Source organism: Xenopus tropicalis, chromosome 1 (genome assembly GCF_000004195.4).
Source record: "Xenopus tropicalis strain Nigerian chromosome 1, UCB_Xtro_10.0, whole genome shotgun sequence".
In the NCBI taxonomy this organism is placed as follows: Eukaryota; Metazoa; Chordata; class Amphibia; order Anura; family Pipidae; genus Xenopus; species Xenopus tropicalis.
Window position 1 is genome coordinate 202,557,788 of NC_030677.2, and position 22,504 is coordinate 202,580,291.

The window sequence follows — 22,504 nt, forward strand, 5'->3', positions numbered from 1 at the left end:
GACAGCAGCACTATAAAAACAATCTCCATAGCAAAAACTAGTTCCCAGGTTACATATTGAACCCTACATGAGACAACATGATGGCCGCCCAAACGATATCCAATCAGGGCACATGTGAGCTTGAACCTCCCCTGATCCAAACGTTGGCCAGATTAGGAATCAGGAAGGACTGGATTTAACTATGCACTGCCAGCTCTCATTCCTTCTTGCTTCAGTCCTAATGATAGGATTTGGACCTTTGAGGACATATTAGGGCATAGGCCAATAGTTCTGATCGTCAGGAATGTTTCACCACACAGTAACACATGGAACATCTGACTTTACAAATGAACACTGTTTCAGGGTCAGTCTCTATTCCTTTCTATCCCCAATGGATATAGAGACTTAGGTGCCTATTAATGAAACTACGATTTTTTTTTTTTTTTTGAGAAAAAAAATCCTATTTTTTCTAATTTATAGAAGTTTTCATTATGTCCACGATATTTTCGTTAAAATTACACAACTTTTTCGTGGTTTTCGTTAATTTCCCAAAAAAAGTCATTTTTTGCAACGATATTCTTTCAAGCTTTGGTATCGTGACTATCTTTTGGCCGGGTTGGATCTGTAGAGTGCCATTGAGCCCTATGAAAGCTTTCAACATCATACATTGAAGGTTTCAAAGCCGCTTATGATTGTTCGGATCCGAAAATTTTGTGACTTTTGGATTGCAACCACGATATATTCGTACGACCGAGAAAAGAATTTTCGTGACATTTTCGAACATTAGAAATGATCGTGGTTACTCCGAATTTTTCCAATCAGGATTTTAAACACCCAAAAATCGTGGTTTCATGAATGGGCCCCTTAGTGACTGAGCTAGAGCCCTGTGCGAGTCCAACTTCTAAAAACCCTATTTTTACTGGCAGCACATCTATATCAGGAATAGAAAGACAATTGTGTATGGGGACGAAACAAAATGCCCATCAAGTGGTCCTTGCAACTTACTTTGTCGGAGGCTTCGGAAGCCAACAGATTGGTCGCGAGGGTCTGCAGCTTATGATGTGCTACAGTTTTGAGTGCAGCAAGACTCCTTCTGGTCATGGCCTGTTTCAGGTTGACAGCCGGGTGGCTAAGTGAATCCACAGCGGCCGGTACGGCTTCATCACAAGCATTCAGGATCTCTACGGCCGTGATTCCCATAACACAACGGTCTAAGGCACCTGGATATGGACAGGAAGGAGGAAGGCACTCAGTGATGTCATTCCAAATTAATACAAAATCATAAAACAAACCAAATAATAACAGTAAATGGAAAATATCCAGTTAAAAGCAAAGATATATTATTCACTAATTTATGCAAGTAAAGGCATACATTTATAGGGAAGCGAACAGGTCTAGTAACCCTTAGCAACCAATTAGCATTTACATAGCTGCATTTTACTGAACTGTTTTCTTATTATAGAGAAAAGGGAATCATTTAACCATTAAATAAACCCAATAGGGCTGTTCTGCCCCCAATAAGGGGTAATTATATCTTAGTTGGGATCAAGTACAGGTACTGTTTTATTATTACAGAGAAAAGGGAATCATTTAACCATTAAATAAACCCAATAGGGCTGTTCTGCCCCAATAAGGGGTAATTATATCTTAGTTGGGATCAAGTACAGGTACTGTTTTATTATTACAGAGAAAAGGGAATCATTTAACCATTAAATAAACCCAATAGGGCTGTTCTGCCCCCAATAAGGGGTAATTATATCTTAGTTGGGATCAAGTACAGGTACTGTTTTATTATTACAGAGAAAAGGGAATCATTTAACCATTAAATAAACCCAATAGGGCTGTTCTGCCCCCAATAAGAGGTAATTATATCTTAGTTGGGATCAAGTACAGGTACTGTTTTATTATTACAGAGAAAAGGGAATCATTTAACCATGAAATAAACCCAATAGGGCTGTTCTGCCCCAATAAGGGGTAATTATATCTTAGTTGGGATCAAGTACAGGTACTGTTTTATTATTACATAGAAAAGGGAATCATTTAACCATTAAATAAACCCAATAGGGCTGTTCTGCCCCCAATAAGGGCTAATTATATCTTAGTTGGGATCAAGTACAGGTACTGTTTTATTATTACAGATGTGAAATGTGAATTATTTGCTTATAATGGAGTCTATGAGAGATGGCCTTCCTGTAGTTCAGAACTATGGGATAACGGGTCCCATATGTATAATAGTAATAGTAGAAAACACAGGGAGTATGGTTCTAATAGGAATATCACAGAGCTTAGAAATCCATTTAATGCAGACTTTCATCTATGGAGTCATTTTTAAACTGTATGACACAGAAAAACATCACAGTATGTGGCAATTATTGACCATTTCAATGTGTTTTCTTTTTCATACCCCAGGGAAAATACAATAGTTCTAATATGGCCATATCTCATACACGCATGTAACAATATTTGGAAATGACGGATATCCTCATTGTTTGGAAATGATTATCGGATCAGTCAGCGGTATCATTAATATACATTCCTTTCATTTTAAAAACACACATTGAGAATTGATTTACTGCCGCGCACAAATGTTTGTTCTGAGCTCCTTACATTGCCCTTACATGTTTATTTAATACTCAGATACATTTATGCCACAAAAGCTTCACAAACAACCATCAATCTTTAACAACTTGGTAAAAATGCAATTTTTCCAATAATTTTTTTTTTAAATAGAAGACATGGGGGCACATTTACTAATCCACAAACGTCCGAAAAGCGTCCAAATGCGTTTTTTTTTCGTAATGATCGGTATTTTGCGACTTTTTCACGAATTGTCACAAATTTTTTGATCGCTCAATGCGAAAAAGTCGCGTCAATTCGCGAAAGTCGTAATGGCTATGCAAAAGTCACGACAATTCACGAAAGTCATAGTGGCTATGCAAAAGTCTCGACAATTCACGAAAGTCATAATGGCTATGCAAAAGTCACGACAATTCACGAAAGTCATAATGGCAATGAAAAAGTCGCGACAATTCACGAAAGTCATAATGGCTATGCAAAAGTCGCGACAATTCACGAAAGTCATAATGGCTATGCAAAAGTCGCGACAATTCACAAAAGTCATAATGGCTATGCAAAAGTCGCGACAATTCACGAAAGTCATAATGGCTATGCAAAAGTCGCGACAATTCGCGAAAGTCATAATGGCTATGCAAAGTCGCGACAATTCACGAAAGTCTTAACGGCTACAAAAAAATTGCAAAAAATACGAAAAATGTTCGTTTCCAATCCGATTTTTTCCCATTCGGGATTCGGATTCGTGGATTAGTAAATCAGCCCCATAGAGTTTTCACAAGTGTTTTTGTTAAGTTCACAAAGAAATTTTTCTTTATGACTTATAAATGTAAATTTTCTCTTACAAATAGTGTCAATATGCGCACCCCTTCGAGGCCATATTAGCACACCCACGGCTGTGTTAGGAAATTACATTTAAGGGGTGATGTATCAACATTCGAATTTGAATTTTTTCCATGATTCAAATTTCTTTTTTGCGCTAAAACTCCCAAAATTCTAATTATGGTTCAAAAACCTGAATGTTCGATATTTATTATGTGTATGTGTAAGTAAAGCTTCAGTATCTAAAAGCTTGTGAGTTTAATTGAAAGTCAACGAGCGTTGTCCTAGGCAAAATTCAAGCCATTTTTTCAATTAGAGATTTCAAGTTTTGTTTTTTGGGGTTTTTTTTGAGCTTCTAAATTCACAAATTCGAAGTAGAGGTATTTGAGTTTTTTTACACAATTTTACTTAATTGAGTTTTTCGAATTTTTTAATGTATGTATATCTTTATTTATAAAGCGCTACTTATGTACGCAGCGCTGTACAGTAGAATAGATTAATACAAACAGGGGGTTATTAAGATAATAATAGATAAATACACAGTATAACAATAAATACAAATAAATAAATACAAGATACAGTTGCAATAAGTTAAGAGTCGAGGACACAAGAGGATGGAGGTCCCTGCCCCGTAGAGCTTACAATCTATATGGGAGGGGTAACTTACAGACACAAATAGGCAAATATAAGTGCTGTAGGACACAGTGGGTGACACTACAATATAAGTGCCAGTTCCCAGATCAGGTGCTGGGCAGGGGCCCCAATAGGGAGTTTTTAAGTTTAGTTTTAAAAAGACTGGGGGAGGATTCTCTCCGGAGGAAATCAGGGAGGGCATTCCCAATGTGAGGGGCAGCAAGGCAGAAAGGGTTAAGGCAGGAAACAGCAGTAGTAGTGGGGGGCGCAACCAAGCGGTTGCTCTGCGAGGAACGAAGGAGTCGGCCAGGAACGTACGGAGACACCAGGGAAGAGATGTAGTGAGGGGCAGAGGCATGGAGGGCTTTGAAGGTTAAGCGAAGGAGTTTGTAAAATATTCTTTGTTTAATAGAATTAATAAATAAGCAAACATTGGAGTTTTTTTTAAATTTGAAGTAGAAAAAAAACCTCTAAAATTTACAAACTTGAAAATTGATAAATAAGCCCATAACTGTTGAAGCCAAGTAAATTAGTGAGACACTCTAGGTCAGGGGTGCCCAGACTTTTTCCCCCTGTGGTCAACTATTGGCCCCTCCCCGCGTACATACGCGACGCAGTGTGTGTACGCATACCCAATAAAAGTGCGGAACCGCTGCACTTCCCGACTTCGACGCAGTCCACCAGAAATCCACAGGGGATCGACTGGTGGACTGCAATCAACCTTTTGGCCACCCCTGCTCTAGGTTATTCCTTTATACATAATGAGGTCTTTCTTATTTATTAAGCCTGACAAACCCCGATATAGAGGAGTGAAAGGCATTCGCTGTTGTTGTTCTTGGCTCTCTAAAGTCAAGTTTGTTGGTAACAAAAAGTCTCAATTTTTTATTGCATTAAATATTTTGAAGCAAACACATGAGAGCTTTAAGTACCCAGAAATGACCCCATTTTCCTACTTGTCTGATGGTGCACCTAAAACAGTACATATCTGTATCCAACTGGGTTGCCATTTCCTACTTATGGCTTTACAAACAAGGATATTGGCCTTGCCTGAAAGCTACTTAGCTTATTTACCGCCTACACAGACAAACCTTCTCTGAAATAAGATGTTTCCCTACATGATCGTATACCAAACATAATTCACAATAGCAACTTTATTTTGATATATGTACCTGCACCATATATTGAGACCTTGAAGAAGGTCCCAAGAGGGACCAAATCAGATTCACATCACTAGTGTGAAATAAACTCTTCATTAGTTTGATTTAAAGAATAAGTAAACCTTTTTTTTTTCTATCAGAAAAATTATTCTAAACAGCTTCCAGAATTGCCTACCTTTGTCCCTTTGTTCTTTCTGACCTGGTTCCTCAGTTACAAGCTGCTCGATCCCTCTCCTTCCTTGTTCAGAGTGAAGCCCCGCCCCCACTTCCCGTTCAAGTTTCTCATAAAAAAAAAAAAACCCTGCTAAGAGAAGGCTCTCCACTTTGACTACAGGAAGTCAATGTAATGAGAGACCTGAACAGGAATTGGGGGCGGAGCTTCACTCTGAACAAGGAAGGAGAGGAATCGAGCAGCTTGTAACTCAGGAATCAGGTCAGAAAGAACAGAGGGGCAAAGGTAGGCAATTCTGGGAAGCTGTTTAGAGTAATTTTATTAATAGAAGAAAAAAAAAAAAGTTTTACTTATTCTTTAAGAACAAAATGCTGGTCCTTTCATATATATTCCTTCTCAAATTGAAATTATAAGGATGGCGTTAACATCTTAAGTTAACGAAGAGCTTTTACTCCCTCAGCAAAAGACTTTGAGAAGTGCTCTAAATCCCACCAAGTACAAAACAACAAGAATAAAAGTTGTCTGAATGATCCGCCTGCAATATCTACTTGGAGTTTGTTGTTCTGACCTTTGTTAGTCTGTATTGGTTGCAGACAAGCCGGAAGGTATATGTTCTTCTAGCCAGCAAAGAAGTACAAAGCTCGTTTGAGAAAAAATCATTTCAGTAATTGGCTCTGGATCTATCAATAGTGGTATAACCACTAAACCCACAGGCGTTTCTTATAGTCTCTTACTCTATCACAGAACCCTGCAGGGAGGATTATTTAATTTTATTTTGATTGCAATACGAATAAACACGTTGAAGTGCATCTAGGATCCCCTGAAGGTTCCTGAGGACGAGTTTTCTGTTTAGCACCAAAAAGAGCAAGTGTTTTATTAAAAGATAAACTTAATCCCAAGTTGCTACTAGAATTTTTATTTATAAAGCAATGTAATTTTTTTTTTCGGATTCTGGTAACTATAGTTGATATTAAGCACTAATATCACTTGTTTGGAGCAAAAAGTCATTCCTAAGCTCTGCTTGGGCAGACACAGACAAATAACTTGACGTTGTGGTCAGTCCAGGGCCTTATTCGGTCACTGCTGTCACCCAAAGGACCAGAGCCACAAGGTAAGACTGTAAAGGTTTTCTGGAAAATGGCATCTTCTTGTTTAGTGACATTCTCCAAAGATCCTGAATTTCAAAAGTTTATTTCTTTTCAGTAAAAGCTTTAATACAAGATGGCTCAGAGGTAAGTCTTTGGCCTTATTTTTCTCATTGAACATCTCTTCTCTCTCTTCTCCCGCCCCATCTCTAATCAAGTGGACATACACTGAAAGATTCACTCAATTAGCAAGGTCTCCAACGAGTGGATATTTCCCCAATATGCTCACATTGAGGTTGCCGATATTGTATTGCTATACCAGGGCCAAATGATCAAATCACCTTGACTCCGAGGGTGAGAAATGCATTAACGAGTCTATGCGTTCCTTTCCCCATGTGATTTTAATCCTACATCAGTTTTCAGCCAGATATCAGCTGGACGGGCCGGTGTGAGGCCCCATACACGGGCTGATAAGCTGCCAACTTGGTGCATCGGCAGCTTTTATTGGCCCGTAAATGGCAACTTTTATTCATTTTAGTCTCTGTATCTGCCCTGTTCTGCAATTGTACCATAACGTAAACTCTTCAAAAGCAGTGCCCGTGTTTTCCCAATAAGCCATCAGCGCTGTGCTGAATTTATAGGCTGTGGGCAACAATTTCACACCACCTTTGTCTGCTGGTGGCCTCAGCCTTCATTCTCATGCAACCATGTTAGAATTCAAGCTTCTAGATGCCATGCTTCAGTTATAGATGCCTTTGAAATTCTTCTATATGTCATTCTATATTCTATATTGTCTTTCACCCAGTTTGTCTATATTAGTCCCTATTAACACAACAGCTCATTTGCTCACCAATCTTTTATCTGCTGTCAGACACTCTTGTCCCATACTACTCCACCAAGGATAGTTCAAGGACCAAAATACAAAAGTATGCAAAAACATAGTGTACATATTATTTTAAAAACTTCAAAAATATTATGCTGCTCAGTACAAGAGTAGATGCTTACAGTCTCCAGTTTTGTCCATAAATGAACTTATTACTGTGCTGAATAAATCATATCAAAAGGATATGTGTATGTGGCCCTATGAAATACAGTTCTTACAGACCCTGAGCAGAAGGATATTCTCTAACAAAACAGATATCTGCATTTATGTGTAGTATGTGCAGTTGGTTTCCTTAATGCTCTGAATGTAGACAATCAAACAATTCACAGGGTACAGCCACTAAATTTTTACTATTTTAACCCAATCAGAGCCCAATACATATACCCAAAGTGCACTCAAGCAAAGAGAACAAAGAGAGACCTGACGGAAATATTCTTTCCCTAGACTCACTCCATGTCAGTACTTACCGGGATAGCCCCTCCCTCCTGCTCCCCTCAGAAGGACCCTCCCCAAATCTTTAAAAGACCAACCCACACCCACTTACGGCCTCTTTTTGGTCCTTCTCCTCCCACTAGAAGCAAAATTTTCTTTTTAACCTTAGGAAAGCTTTGGACCAATGCATATACCCAAAATGCACTCAAGCAAAGAGAACAAAGAGAGACCTGACAGAAATATTCCATACGGAACAGAGCTTACCTGTATCCATCTGCCAGACGTAGACGGAGCCGTCTGAACACCCAACCACTAGGTAATCGTCCGATGGTCTCCACTTTATTACTTGAATGGGAAAGAGGTGGCGGGATGCCAGCATGATGCACTTTCTCTCTCTCAAGCTCAAGATGCCAACGGAATGATCACTGCCCACTGAGCAGATACAATGCTGCACTCTCGTCTGCAAAACAAGAAAGGAAAATGTTCACATAAAACACAGATTCATTCTAGAACTTGGTTTAATTCGCAGAAAGAAAAGCTTTTTGTTTTAAATGCAGTTGGCAACTTGGCAAATCTGTCTCCGCTGCCTTTTAACTATAAGGTTACTATAAAGGGAACAGAAAGCATAACGAGATTCCTGTGGCACGCCTACTTTGTTGCAGAGGTGTTTGGAAAGGTGGTCTGCAATTCTCTAGGGCAGGGATCCCCAGCCAGTGGCTCGGGGGCAACATGTTGCTCACCACTCTCTTTGATGTTGCTCTCAGTGCCCCCAAAGCAGGTCTTCATTCTTGGATTTCTAACGAAGAGGCATAAAGACCATGGGTAGTACCAAACAGAGCCTCCTGTAGGCTGCCAGTCCACATAGGGGCTACAAATAACCCACAACTTTTTTAATATTTAAATGTTGCTTACAGGTTAAAAAGGTTGGGGATACCTGCTCTAGGGGAAATGTACCACTGTATCTCAGTAATGGTTTTTTCAACCTTCTCCCTGGTTCTATATACCTAAAGGTGGCCACACGTGGCGATCTGACGATGTTCGCACGAAACATCGTCAGATCCGCCACACACCGTCAGGGCTGAAACAGCAGATAAGGAGGTAGAAACAATAGGATTTCTACCTCCTTCTGCCGATTCAGCGCTGAAGGCAGATTTTGGTCAGGCGCCTTCAATGGCGCCCGATCAAAATTTTCTAACCTGGCCGATTGGCGAGTCGACCGATTTCAGCAGCTTCCTCGCCGACATGCTGACATGCCATACACGCACCGAATATCGTACGAAACGAGGTTTCATACAATATTATCGGTGTGTGTATGGCCAGCTTTAGAGTTTCCTATACATATATATATATATACACCTTAGAATTTTTCTTGCTCCCTCAACAGTCATAATAGGAAGATCCTTGAAGGGGAACTCCACCCAAAAACAACTTAAGCTTTTTAAAAAGCAAACATAATTGCAATATATATCAATTAAAAAATATTCAGCCTTTTCATGATGTTTAATGTAATAATACGGTTTGGAACAGTTCCCTAAGCCCCGCCCCCTGTTCCCCTGCTGATCTGGCTGGCTACTTTGTGACTCAAAATGTAACAGTAGTCGCCTGTCCTCAGCCTGCCTTCAGCCTGCCTCCTCCCAATCCCACAATCCCCTGCTGCACACATGATGCCAATAAGGAAAGGAACATCAGTGCAATGCATTGTGGGTTAGAGTTCACTATTTAATAAATATGCTTCTTAAACTCCCATAGGAATGACTAGAACGTGGGTGAGTTTTAATGCATTAAGCTCTACAGTAAATTTACATTTGGATAAATCGACTACTTTATCAAAATGTGAGATTAGAGCTCACCACAAACTCCAAATCCTTTGTCAGATTCACCGAAGTGAATCCACAGTACGCAGTAAAAAATGTTCAACTTGTGTGTGTAAGGATTTGGATTGGCCAGGAGCTAGATCCCAAACCGAATCCTGGATTTGGTGCATCCCTACTTTCTATTCTTTCCTATGGGATTTTTAGAAGCGTATTTATCAGTGGGTGAAAGCAAGAGTTCAACATTTGATAGATACGCCTCTGAACATCCCATAGGATTGAATAGAAATTGAGCGAATGTTCCTGTGATGAGCTCTAATCTCACATTTTGACAAATCTGCCCCTTAAATAAGGATGAGGCTACTGGTGCATTTCCATCTTGTATCAGGAATTAACTAAAGCTTTTTGTTTTAATTACACAGTATTGAGGATAATTATTTTTTCCTTATAGCAGATGATAATTGAGGCAATCAGAGATCGTGCTGGCTGCATTATCCCGTGTTGTGGTTTCAGGGATGGATATGGAGAAGGGAGAGATCAGGGGTTTTCTGCTAATTAACAGATTTCAAATGACACCCACGTGCCAGGAGGAAAGAGAGAAATTGCCACCTCTCGTTCTGCAATGTTATTGGGGACTCAGCAAACCTGATATATGAGTTCATTTACCAACAAAAAATGAATATCCCCAAATGCATAGACATAAAAATAATAATAACGAGGATTTAGCTTTGATCAGCCTACTGCAGGCGATTAATGAAACCTCTGATTGCAGCTTTCCATTCTTACAGCTACTCACGGACAGGGCCGGATTTCTACTTGGGGCGCCCCAAGGCCGCCCCCATTCGGCGCCCCCCCCACCCCCACCGCGTAAACGCGAATGCGCATGCGCCTTACTTGCGCATGCGCGAACAACCCCTATCGCTAATGCGCATGCGCAAGCGCCTAACTGAGAACTCCCATACGGAGCAGTGGGGAGATGTCCCCATTGCTCCGTATGGGAGCAAAATGTTAACATTTGCTTGCGGCAGGGCGGCATGCCGCCCCTGTGTATTTGCCGCCCTAGGCCCGGGCCTTTGTGGCCTCGCCACAAATCCGGGCCTGCTCACGGAGCTCATTTAATCAATATTGGAGCATTCGTTTTAGGAAAGCACCAAATCCAAGATTCACAGTGCACACAAACAAGCCAAGGCACACATACATGCTAGGCCCCATCAGCCAATAAATGGGCAGAGTTCTGCCTTTTACTCCCACACTACCTCCTGTTCCTGAGCTATTTCCTGTCAGCTGATCTCTGAGGGAGCGCACAGCCCATCACTAAATGGCGGCTCAAGGGAAAGGATGTAAAAGGGCAATATTTATTGATATATATATTCCAGTTTGGGGAGATTCTTTAATACATCACTTAACATAATAAAAACTATCCGTTGATTAATCATTCATTCTGGGGGTATAGTTTTCCTTTAATAACAGGTAAGGCAGATCTTAAAGTTACCAGGAGTGGATTTTGCCGGGGGAAGCTTCTCACATTGCATTATGGCAGTAGCGCCCCTGGGGTGAGGTGCAAACAGGAGGCACAGGCTTTACTGACTGATATATGGCCGGCGGTAAGGGCAGGGACCCACGCTTCCTAACGTGCACCTCCCCCAACCAGCCCCCCATGAAGCAGCTCTGCCAAACACAAGCAGATTTGTATGTACTGGGGCAATCGCAGGTCTCTGAGCTCCAAAACAAAGCTAAGAGACTTGCACCGTGCCAAACATTTCTTATCCACTGTGATGAGCAGCCCAAAGGCAATGCAGGGGAAGATGTCCTTGCAGTATGAGCACTGAGCTGAAATAAGTCAGAAAATTAAAGGAGAAGGAAAGGTAAAAACTAAGTACACTTTATCAGAAAGGTCAATACAACATGTAAATAAAGCCATAAGCACTCACAGTAATGCTAGTAATGCTTAGTAATGCTAATGATAGAGAGTCCTCTTTCAAAAGAAACACAGGATTTCTTGTCTTTTTTGTAAACATGAAGTTACAGTGTCCGACTTCCTCTCACAGAAACGTCCCTAATTCCCATGGCCAAAGTCTGCGCAGCTCTCTTATCTCTCCCATCTCCTGCTCCCCCTCCCACCAGAATGCTAAGATCTCCCTCCCCCTCCCTTAGGAATGTGTGATCTGAGCTATAACGGCTAGAGCTGCAGGAAGGAAGCTACTTAAAATGGCAGCTGCTATCTTAAGCAAAGGGAGAAAGCTTCTAAAGCCGTTTACTCAGGTATGGCAATGGTTTCTGCAGAATAAATATAGGGTTCTAGGTGGCACTAATGTGATGAATCTATTGGCAGTAAAATGCCAAAATGACTTTCCTTCTCCTTTAAGGGTACATTAAACTACATTTTTGGCAAAAAAAAGCCAAGTGTTGGAAGTGGCGTATACACAAATACATGGGTACTTACACTACAGTTGTCTGGTGGAACAAGAAGCTGCGTGATTTCACCCCCGTGTACACAAAATATGTGTTTCATCTCGCCAGAGAAAATGTCCCAAACGATGACAGAGAAATCAACACCCCCCGATATAAGGTAGCGCTGATCGTAGCGTGAAGACACTTGGTGAGGGTACAACAAGCAAGTCACTTTGTTCCGATGCCCACGCAGCGTTCTGTGGGGAGGCCAACCTGGCAAATGTAAATGGGGATACATTACAGATGTCTGAGGAGAACAAAATGCATTCAAACATATTAATAACTTGTTTCACATTCAAAAAGCTGCCCACACAGCATTAAAGGGGAACTCAAACTTTCAAACCAAAAAAACGATAAAAAGCCCCACACAACACAGAAACCCCTATTATCCCTATCCCTGTAATCTGTTCCTTCAATAAGTAGGAATAAATCCCATTTTATATACTGAAATCCAGCTGCAAAACTGTTCTTCTCTTTCTGCATCATTTGAAATCCTAGCAGGGGAGGAGGGACTAAAACACTGATGTTACAAATTGTAACAACTTCCCCACAGCTTACAGACAGCATGCAGGAACTACATAACCCACAATGCATTGCACTTCCTTTCCTTATTGGCATCACGTGTGCAGCAGGGAATTATGGGATTGGGAGGATGCAGGCTAAATTTAGGCTGAGGACAGGCGACTACTGTTACATTTTTGTCACAAAGTAGCCAGCCAGATCAGCAGGGGAACAGGGGGCGGGGCTCAGGGAACTGTTCCAAACCATATTATTACATTAAAAGTCATGAAACAGCTGCATACCAATATATATTGCAAAGTTGCTTGAAAATTGTGTTTACTTTTCAAAAAGTTTTGTTTGGGTAGAGTTCCCCTTTAACACAACAAGATGCCACTGAAAATGAACTGGGGCAGGAGGATTTTCTCCTTACCTCTCCTTAACATGTGTTCCCCCTGCAGCAGCTGAACTATAGCCGTCTGTGTGGCCGGAACAATAACTATACTGCCATCTTCCCGCCCACACACCAAGCGACCGTGGGATGGGATGTAGACGCTCGCTGTCACTTTAAGTGGCTCCTTGCTGTTTGGCATAATACTGAGTTGATCTATAATCCCAGCGGGAAGCGGCTGCAGTTTGTCAAATGCCTCCTGCAAAGAGGTGGTGGTAGTTACTCCGAGTCCTGCAAAACACAATGGGGAGAGGGAGACTGAACATTAGGATGTATCTGTAACGAAGCCAAGCACATTCCATGGAGGAATAATGAAGGTCTAAGCAGAATCAGAGCCTGGCTAAAAACCTTAGAAGGACCCTACCAACTCTAAGGAAAGGCTAATAAAGGGTTAATCTCAAGCTGCAGGCATACCTTCAGTTCTCTCAATAGTCTCCCCATTTTTCTCCTGTTCAGATGATCAGAAGCCAAACAGGAAGAAAAAACGCTGAGCTGTGTAAAGAAAATTCCCATAATGCCACGCTCCTGCACCAAGACCCCTGTACATGGGCAGTCTGTAAGACCTGCTGATTGGCTCAGATCACACATTCCTAAGGGAGGGAGTTCTTAGCATTCTTGAGGGAGGGGGGAGCAAAAGAGAGGAGAGGAGAGAGCTGCACAGAGGCTGGCGCAGGAATTACAGAGACAAGGAAGGAGACAAGAAATACAGTTTCTTCTGATAGAGGACTCAGTGCAGCATTTCTGTGAGTGCTTATGGCTGTATTTACATAGACCTTTCTGATAAAACTTAATTAGTTTTTACCTTTCCTTCTCCTTTACAGCAACTCACTGCTGTAAAACCACCCCCCTTCCCAAACTGCACCACTGGGGACCCCCAAAACGGCCTCGTTTCGCGTGTCTGGCTTTAGCAAGCATGGTAGGCAAGCATGGCTGCCATCTTGCATTGCTTCAGGTCGTCTTCCTAGTTATCTCGACAGAAGCATAAAGCAGTTGAAGCTGATCCAGGCCTGGCTTTACTGGTACATCATCTGGGTGGGCCTGGGACCACGATGGTGGCCCTGGGAGTGTGACTGGGTCATTGGTGCCCCCCCGGCCCAGCTGACACTGCACTGGGAATAACTTTCCCACAGCTTCTCCTGCATAGAGTGGTGTCAATATGGCTGGGTAAGGAGCATCCATCATATATATTTCTCTCAGAAACACTAGAGGGCCAAGCTAGGCAAACAATATCCACCAATCAGATTTTCCTTTTCACACATGCACATACCTTGCTTGTTCTCCGGCTGTTCCAGCACCTCCGGAACGCTCCAGATACACAGCCTTCCAGAAGAATCTCCTTGGATTAGAAGTTTATGGAAAGATTTCCTGCGTCCGTAGAAAAACCTTGTGACTGGGGGGCAGATAAGAAGCTGTGGGACAAATACATAGAAGAATTATGACAAGGGCATAAAACGTCCTGTGAAGCACAACCATCCCTATTCAGGTTTAGCAGGCACTGGGGAGGGAACGTAAAATGATCAATAATTCTACAAGGGAAAGAAAAGGAATTATTGTAAATAAATTCCGTTAGCGAATCCGTTAGCTTATAATTGTAAGCGGAATAAAAAAGGATAAAAGAATAATAAAATGAAGGAAAGAATTACATAAAAACAACTATGCATTATTTTTTTTGTAGCAAATAAAGCCAACGGCCCAGAGCCCAGGTAGTAAAGTTATGAGCTTAATGCTCACACTCCCAGCCTGCTGCTTCTGGGTCTGGTCCCATACTGTTGGGAAGTGTCCCAGTACAGGTAGGGGATCCCTTATCTGGAAACCAGTTATCCAGAAAGCTCCAAATTATGAAAAGCCCATCTCCACTCCATTTTAATCAAACAATTCAAAATTTTAATTTAATAATAAAACAGTACCTGTACTTGATCCCAACTAAGATATAATTACCCCTTATTGGGGGCAGAACAGTCCTATTGGGTTTATTTCATGGTTAAATGATTCCCTTTTCTCTGTAATAATAAAACAGTACCTGTACTTGATCCCAACTAAGATATAATTACCCCTTATTGGGGCAGAACAGCCCTATTGGGTTTATTTCATGGTTAAATGATTCCCTTTTCTCTGTAATAATAAAACAGTACCTGTACTTGATCCCAACTAAGATATAATTACCCCTTATTGGGGGCAGAACAGCCCTATTGGGTTTATTTCATGGTTAAATGATTCCCTTTTCTCTGTAATAATAAAACAGTACCTGTACTTGATCCCAACTAAGATATAATTACCCCTTATTGGGGGCAGAACAATCCTATTGGGTTTATTTAATGGTTAAATGATTCCCTTTTCTCTGTAATAATAAAACAGTACCTGTACTTGATCCCAACTAAGATATAATTACCCCTTATTGGGGGCAGAACAGCCCTATTGGGTTTATTTAATGGTTAAAGGATTCCCTTTTCTCTGTAATAATAAAACAGTACCTGTACTTGATCCCAACTAAGATATAATTACCCCTTATTGGGGGCAGAACAGCCCTATTGGGTTTATTTCATGGTTAAATGATTCCCTTTTCTCTGTAATAATAAAACAGTACCTGTACTTGATCCCAACTAAGATATAATTACCCCTTATTGGGGGGCAGAACAATCCTATTGGGTTTATTTAATGGTTATATGATTCCCTTTTCTCTGTAATAATAAAACAGTACCTGTACTTGATCCCAACTAAGATATAATTACCCCTTATTGGGGGCAGAACAGCCCTATTGGGTTTATTTAATGGTTAAATGATTCCCTTTTCTCTGTAATAATAAAACAGCACCTGTACTTGATCCCAACTAAGATATAATTACCCCTTATTGGGGGCAGAACAATCCTATTGGGTTTATTTAATGGTTAAATGATTCCCTTTTCTCTGTAATAATAAAACAGTACCTGTACTTGATCCCAACTAAGATATAATTACCCCTTATTGGGGGCAGAACAGCCCTATTGGGTTTATTTAGTGGTTATATGATTCCCTTTTCTCTGTAATAATGAAAAAATAATAAAAAGGATACAGAACTGGAAGACGAATGGATGGGGGGTAAGGTAGGAATAGAGACCACTACAAACTGCATCATGGCATCATCTGACTTTATATTATACAATTATGTAGCGTCTAACAGAACACATTTGGGGGATCAGCAGTAAAAAAAACAATGGGGAGCACAGTGCCTTGCAGCACTGGGGTCCCGGGTTCAATCCCAGCCAGGGCTTTATCTGCAAGGAGTGTTTATATTCCCCCATGTGGGTTTCTTTGTGTACTATGGATAAAATTGACCTTATTGTGTGTGTGTGTCATTGTGATAGCAAGGATGGATGTGGGGGATGAACAATGCTTGTGAAGAGCTGTATAAACAGCTTGCTGCTATACAAAAAAAGATGGATAATAATCATGTTCCTTTTTATTACTATTTTGTCAACTTACAGAAACCGATTATATCTGGATTATTTTATCTACTCTCAATGCTGTTTATCAATACAGCTAATAAAGCTCGGAACCTGGCGAGCGACACCTCAGAAAGCCATCCTTGTGCCAAAGACAATGAATCCTGCAAATGATAGCGCCACGCTGAGAAAAATACCAGCAATTTCATACCGCCGTCATGCCTAATGAATCTAAAGGAGCATCATTATGTTATTGTACAAATAATAAATGAAATAAATACAGTATGTTTGCTATTTTAAAATGACCAAAGGAGCCTCCTGGTGGGAAGAGTAAAACAAAAGCCTGACAATACAAAGGAATAATTGGCTAGAGAAGCGCCGCACAATTACACAAACTTCCAGCAGTGAAGTGAAGAAAAGGTATCGGTGGCCCCCTGGTACTATAGGTTTGTGAAATCCCTAAATGAAAAGGGATATTACTATATTTTTTTTTTTACTCGTGTATTATTTTTCTTACTTGTATATGTTTATATATTTTAATCCAACTTGAGAAAAAAAAATTGAATATTTCTTGTGCAATTCTGCATTATACCACTAGGCAGAGCCAAGCCTGAAGACTAGTGGGCGTCGCCTTTTGGCGTGTGCGTAGTTTTTTTAACGTGTACGTCATTCTTTTGATGTGTGTGCGCTAAAAGCTGATGCGCATGTCAAAGAAAGCGACAGCCACATCAATTTTATTGTCACGCGAATTATTTTGCCCCTCCCTACTAGTGATGAGCGAAATTGATTCCAGGTTTTGCAGGGAAAAATTGGCCATAAAGTCAGCACCGGATTTCTTATCTGGCTGCACCTCCCCGCGGATGCGCATTCAGCACATTCGCAGGCCTACATAATGTCCAATGGCCACAAAAAAAAAAAAAAAAAGTTATGTGGGGGAAAAAAACGCCACTGCTAAAAAAAACGCCCCTTGACTTCAATGCATTTTGCCAGTTTTGCTATTTTGCTAATTTTTCATTGAAATCAAATAGGACAGACTGGAAGTTAAAATCTTTCCCCTTTCATTTCAAGTAGACAGAGGTCCAAACAGTCCTCCATAGGCCCAATAAAGAGTGACTGTCTATGGCACATGTGTCAGACACAAGGCCCGCGGGCCGAACACGGCCCTTCTGGCTGTTTTATGTGGCCCCTGGTGACTGTGCCTGACCGTAATAAGAAATCTGTGACTGTCCCAGAAAGATTGACTGTCTATGGCCTCAGATTGCCAGTTGGGGCCTGCCCTCATTCCTAGCTCAGCCCACAATATTATTGTTACTCAATTCCTGGCAACCAACCGCCATTTATTTATATATAATTTATATACTTGTGCCTTCCTGCCCTCTATGCCAACATCACAAAAGGGGGGTTCAGCTGGAAGAGGGCAGGTTACAATCTAGTGCAGGGTGGCTTATTGCCGTTCTTGGCACATAAGTACTGTCCAGTGTATGTCCTCTAGCAAAGAAGGGAAACAGGGGGTCTGAATCGGTACACAGGAGGAGGTATGGAAGGGGTGTGGAATGGGACAAAAGAGGAGGAATGGAGGAGGTCTGTAAAAAGGACAAATTAGGATATTTGGAGGGGGTCTGAAAGAGGACATGGGAAGAGGTATGAATGAGGTCCGTAAGGGGACATGGTGGGAGATGCGGATATGTTCTGAAGCAGGACATGGGAGAAGGTATGGACTACTGATATACTTTTATACTTATAATAGGGTAGAGGTGTCTGAGTTACAAAAAAGTAACACAACAAAAGACCTTATACGCACACCCTTAACTCTCCTCAAAAAGTTTACGCTCGGTGCTCACTGCAGGGGGATTGGCACCCTCCCAAGGAATCCAAATAGAAAAAATGCAATGGCACTCAAGAGCTATAACTGGGACTAGCCCTTTAGATACTTTATTACGGAAGTGCAACGTTTCGGGGCAAAACAACCCCTTTGTTAAGCATTGATGCTTGACAAAGGGGTTGTTTTGCCCCGAAACGTTGCACTTCCGTAATAAAGTATCTAAAGGGCTAGTCCCAGTTATAGCTCTTGAGTGCCATTGCATTTTTTCTATTTGAGTTACAAAAAAGGACATAAAGGAACACAAAACATGATCTTGTCAATAGCCAAATAACCACCTCAAAAAGGCATGTATTGGTCATAGAAGTGCCAACCAAATATATGGTTCTCTGACGTCCATACACACAGATTATATGGTTCTCTGATGTCCATATACACCGATTATATGGTTTTCTGACATTTATATATACCAATTATACTGTTCTCTGACGTCCATATATACCTAATATATGGTTCTCTGACGTCCATATATACCTAATATATGGTTCTCTGACGTCCATACATACCGATTATATGGTTCTCCGACGTCCATATACACCGATTATATGGTTCTGACGTCCATATATACCGATTATACTGTTCTCTGACGTCCATATATACCGATTATATGGTTCTGACATCCATATACACCGATTATATGGTTCTCTGACATTTATATATACCGATTATTTGCTTCTCCGAAGTCCATATATACCGATTATATGGTTCTCTGATTATATACAGATAATACACTAGAAATGCAACAGCAACAAACAATGGGGAAATAAGAGAAGGCTGTATGTACATGCAGAGCGAGAGAGTCAGCTCCAAGTAACAGTATGTGAGCGCGAGTAGAAGGGAACACGCAGGGGCCACAGCACACGAGCATATAGTTAGGGGTTACACGCCAAACACACAGATTGGACTCTCTTACTATTGCCCCGAGAGGCCTCGTGTGAAACAAAGTCCGGGGTGTGTACAGTCCCAGGGTAATGGTTTGCTCTGGGTGCTCATTAGCTGGAACTTGGACAAGAGCTTCCACATCATGACTTTCCTGTGATTGGCACAAACAGCAGGAGAAATGGAAAATGATGGATAAAACAAACCCATAAACACAGAAATGGACCCAACAAAACGTAAAAAAGGGGGTTTAAAAATTGGAAAAAAAAAAAAACTAGGTATGGGAATGTATGGAACACAGCAGGCAACCTCTCAACCAATCAGTTTTGAGTACAACGTGAGTGCTAACGGCACCTAAAGGGGAAACCTTCGACCACCTTTTTATATCTGCCCCCGGAAACCCTGAGCTTTATGGCCTATCAAGCAGCCCTGGTGTAGCTGCTAGAGTTCAGGTAAGGATATAGCAGTGACAATTCTACTCCCTGATTTGCCCATGGATCTCACACATGCACGCCCCATGTCATATGCAGGAGGCAAGCACATAACATTTATGTCACAATCATTATCCATTTACAGAACAAGCGCTGGGCTTAGGGACCGACTTACAATATACAGTATATATAGAATATCAATTTAATGATAGAAATCAGAAATCCCATTGTCATTACATGGCAGCACAGAAACCAGCAAATTCTGCATTAGTGTTGATCAATAATCAGCCCTGGAGCATCAGCTTCTATGACAGATAAAGCTAATATTCTGATTCAAGATTTCTACTGACTTATAAACTTAGCTTCTCAACAGCTGCACAGTGAGCACGTGCAGTGCCACTGACACTTTAAAAATGCCCCCAGAATGAATACTTAACCAGAGAGTTTATATTATGTTAAGTGAACTATTAAAGAATCTCCCCAAACTGGAATATATATATCAGTAAATATTGCCCTTTTACATCCTTTCCCTTGAGCCGCCATTTAGTGATGGGCTGTGTGCTCCCTCAGAGATCAGCTGACAGGAAGTGATGCAGCTCTAACTGTAACAGGAAGTAGTGTGGGAGTAAAAGGCAGAACTCTGCCCATTCATTGGCTGATGGGGCCTAGCATGTATGTGTGCCTTGGCTTGTTTGTGTGCACTGTGAATCCTATGATCCCAGGGGGCGGCCCTTAGTACATAAAATGGCAGTTTTCTATTTAGGATTACCCAATGGCACATACTACTAAAAAATATATATTTATATGAAAATGGTTTATTTAGATGAAACAGGGTTTTACATAGGAGCTGTTTATACAATATATTTTTATAGAGACCTACACTGTTTGGGGGGTATAGTTTCCCTTTAAAGGATGGGGAGCTGCCGAGGACAACTGTGAAGGCCTGGGTCAATTCTGTTACAGGGCTGCTGAACCTCTGGGCTGGTACAGTACATAGAATAAATTTAAAAAATTGCTCAGTTAGTTTGTGAGAACGCAGGTCAGATTCAAATACAAACTAACTGTCAACTATGTCCCATATGGCCCCTCCTCTAAAGTTTAGAGAGCTGTAAAGCAGAAAGTAGTGTTCTGTCTATTATGTTTTACATCTGCTCACTCCAGACTTTATAAATTATATTTTTTCCTAACTATATTGAAACAATTGTGAAAACGTTGTTTATTTTGCCCAGTCTATTTTACACTGAACTGTGCTTTAAGGGTCATCTTCAAGGCAATATTTGGTAGGAAATCTTGTTTTTATTCAATTAAAACTTGCCCCCAAGTCAGGAATTCAAAAATAACTCCCTGGTTTGGGGGCACTGAGAGCAACATCCAAGGGGTTGGGGAGCAACATGTTGCCTCTGAGCCACTGGTTGGGGATCACTGCTTTAAAAAAAAGCAATATACACCCATCCAGACCATAAGCCAAATATATTCTGTCTTTTCTTTTACTTATTATATAAGTATATTAAAACATTATATTTTCATATTGTTTTTTATTTAGCTAATGGATTGGTTGCTTGTTTTTACCCTCACTACTTCTTACTCCTTGGAATCAGGGTACAATAACACACTCTGTATAAACAAACCCTTCCCTTTCTCCAATTGCTCTCTGTGTTGGAGGTTTACAGAGAAGGAGGGGAAGTTGAATGCAGGGGGTATAACTGAGAAGGGTAATTTCATTAATGGGCAACAAAAGCAAAAAATCACTGGGGCGGAGCTAATTTGCAGAGGTGTGGTTAAGTGTGCACAACCAAAAACAGATACCGTTAAAGTTTTAAATACTGGAATAGTCACAATGCATTTGAACTAGATTACCTGTGTGTCTTCCTTTGGCATAACGCTGTAAAGCAATGGTGGGATAGAATTTTCTATTGCCTTTCCAACATCAATGCGGAAGGTGTCACTGGCTGGAATGCAACTGAAGAGAGAAGAAGAACAGACGTTGGACAACATATAGGCAAGTACTAGAGAATATAACAGGTCCGGACTGGCAATCTGTGGGTTCAGGCAAATGCCAGAGGGGCTGCTGTAAGATGCCATAGACACTCACTATTTGTTGTGCTGTTTGGGCCTCTGTGTAATGGGAGGGTCTATTTTGACTCCCAATCCAGACCTGGTATATACTTACATCCAGTGCAGGACACATTGCCATGATACAGGTCACTGGCCTGTCACATAATTCTTATAGTCATTTCATAAAAATACTGAAGGATTGGGCCACTCCCAGCTCGGTTGGAGAGTTGGAACCAGGAGTCACAGGACTTGCATAAGGAACACTCCGTTTCCCTTGGGTTCACCATTTTCTGTACATTGAAGGTGTTAGTGACTCAGTTCCACTTTTGTAACAGTAACATCAAAATAACAACAGATAAGCTATGCAGAATATAATGGTGTTCTACAGAGCTTATCTGCTATGTAACCTGTGCCTTTTCTTGTATGAATTGTATGAATGGCTGCCCTCGGGGCTACATGGCAGATTTGTTTAAATAAACTATATTTTTCTAAAGCAAACACACCAATTAGACCAGTGCAAGGCAAGAGTGCATCATTTGACTTTTTAAAAATTCAGCAGGAACAGCCCCCTAAGTTTGCTCATAGCCTTTACAGAGAGATACCATAAAACTATGGCACATAGGGATTCCCCTGTACTAAGCACAATTCAGCAAGTACAGCCCCCTAAGTTTGCTCATAGCCTGTACAGAGAGATACCATAAAACTATGGCACATAGGGATTCCCCTGAACTAAGCATAATTCAGCAGGAACAGCCACCTAAGTTTGCTCATAGCCTGTACAGAGAGATACCATAAAACTATGGCAGCATAGGGATTCCCCTGTACTAAGCATAATTCAGCAGGAACAGCCACCTAAGTTTGCTCATAGCCTGTACAGAGAGATACCATAAAACTAT

At 41.1% G+C, this 22,504-nt stretch overlaps 1 protein-coding gene across 5 annotated transcripts in view; it reads right to left on the reverse strand.

Moving 5' to 3' along the window:
* wdr7 (WD repeat domain 7) overlaps positions 1-22,504 on the reverse strand; it is a 228,509-nt gene that overhangs the window by 188,549 nt on the left and 17,456 nt on the right. For 3 of the 5 annotated variants that reach the window (XM_018090767.2, XM_018090674.2, XM_018090810.2), the window contains exons 9-15: positions 21,411-21,513; positions 19,157-19,276; positions 14,213-14,354; positions 12,928-13,176; positions 11,989-12,209; positions 7,999-8,194; positions 985-1,199 (exon numbers count right to left, since the gene is read on the reverse strand). In XM_018090767.2, coding sequence (XP_017946256.1) covers positions 985-1,199; positions 7,999-8,194; positions 11,989-12,209; positions 12,928-13,176; positions 14,213-14,354; positions 19,157-19,276; positions 21,411-21,513 — 1,246 coding nt within the window. 5 annotated transcript variants of the gene reach the window in all.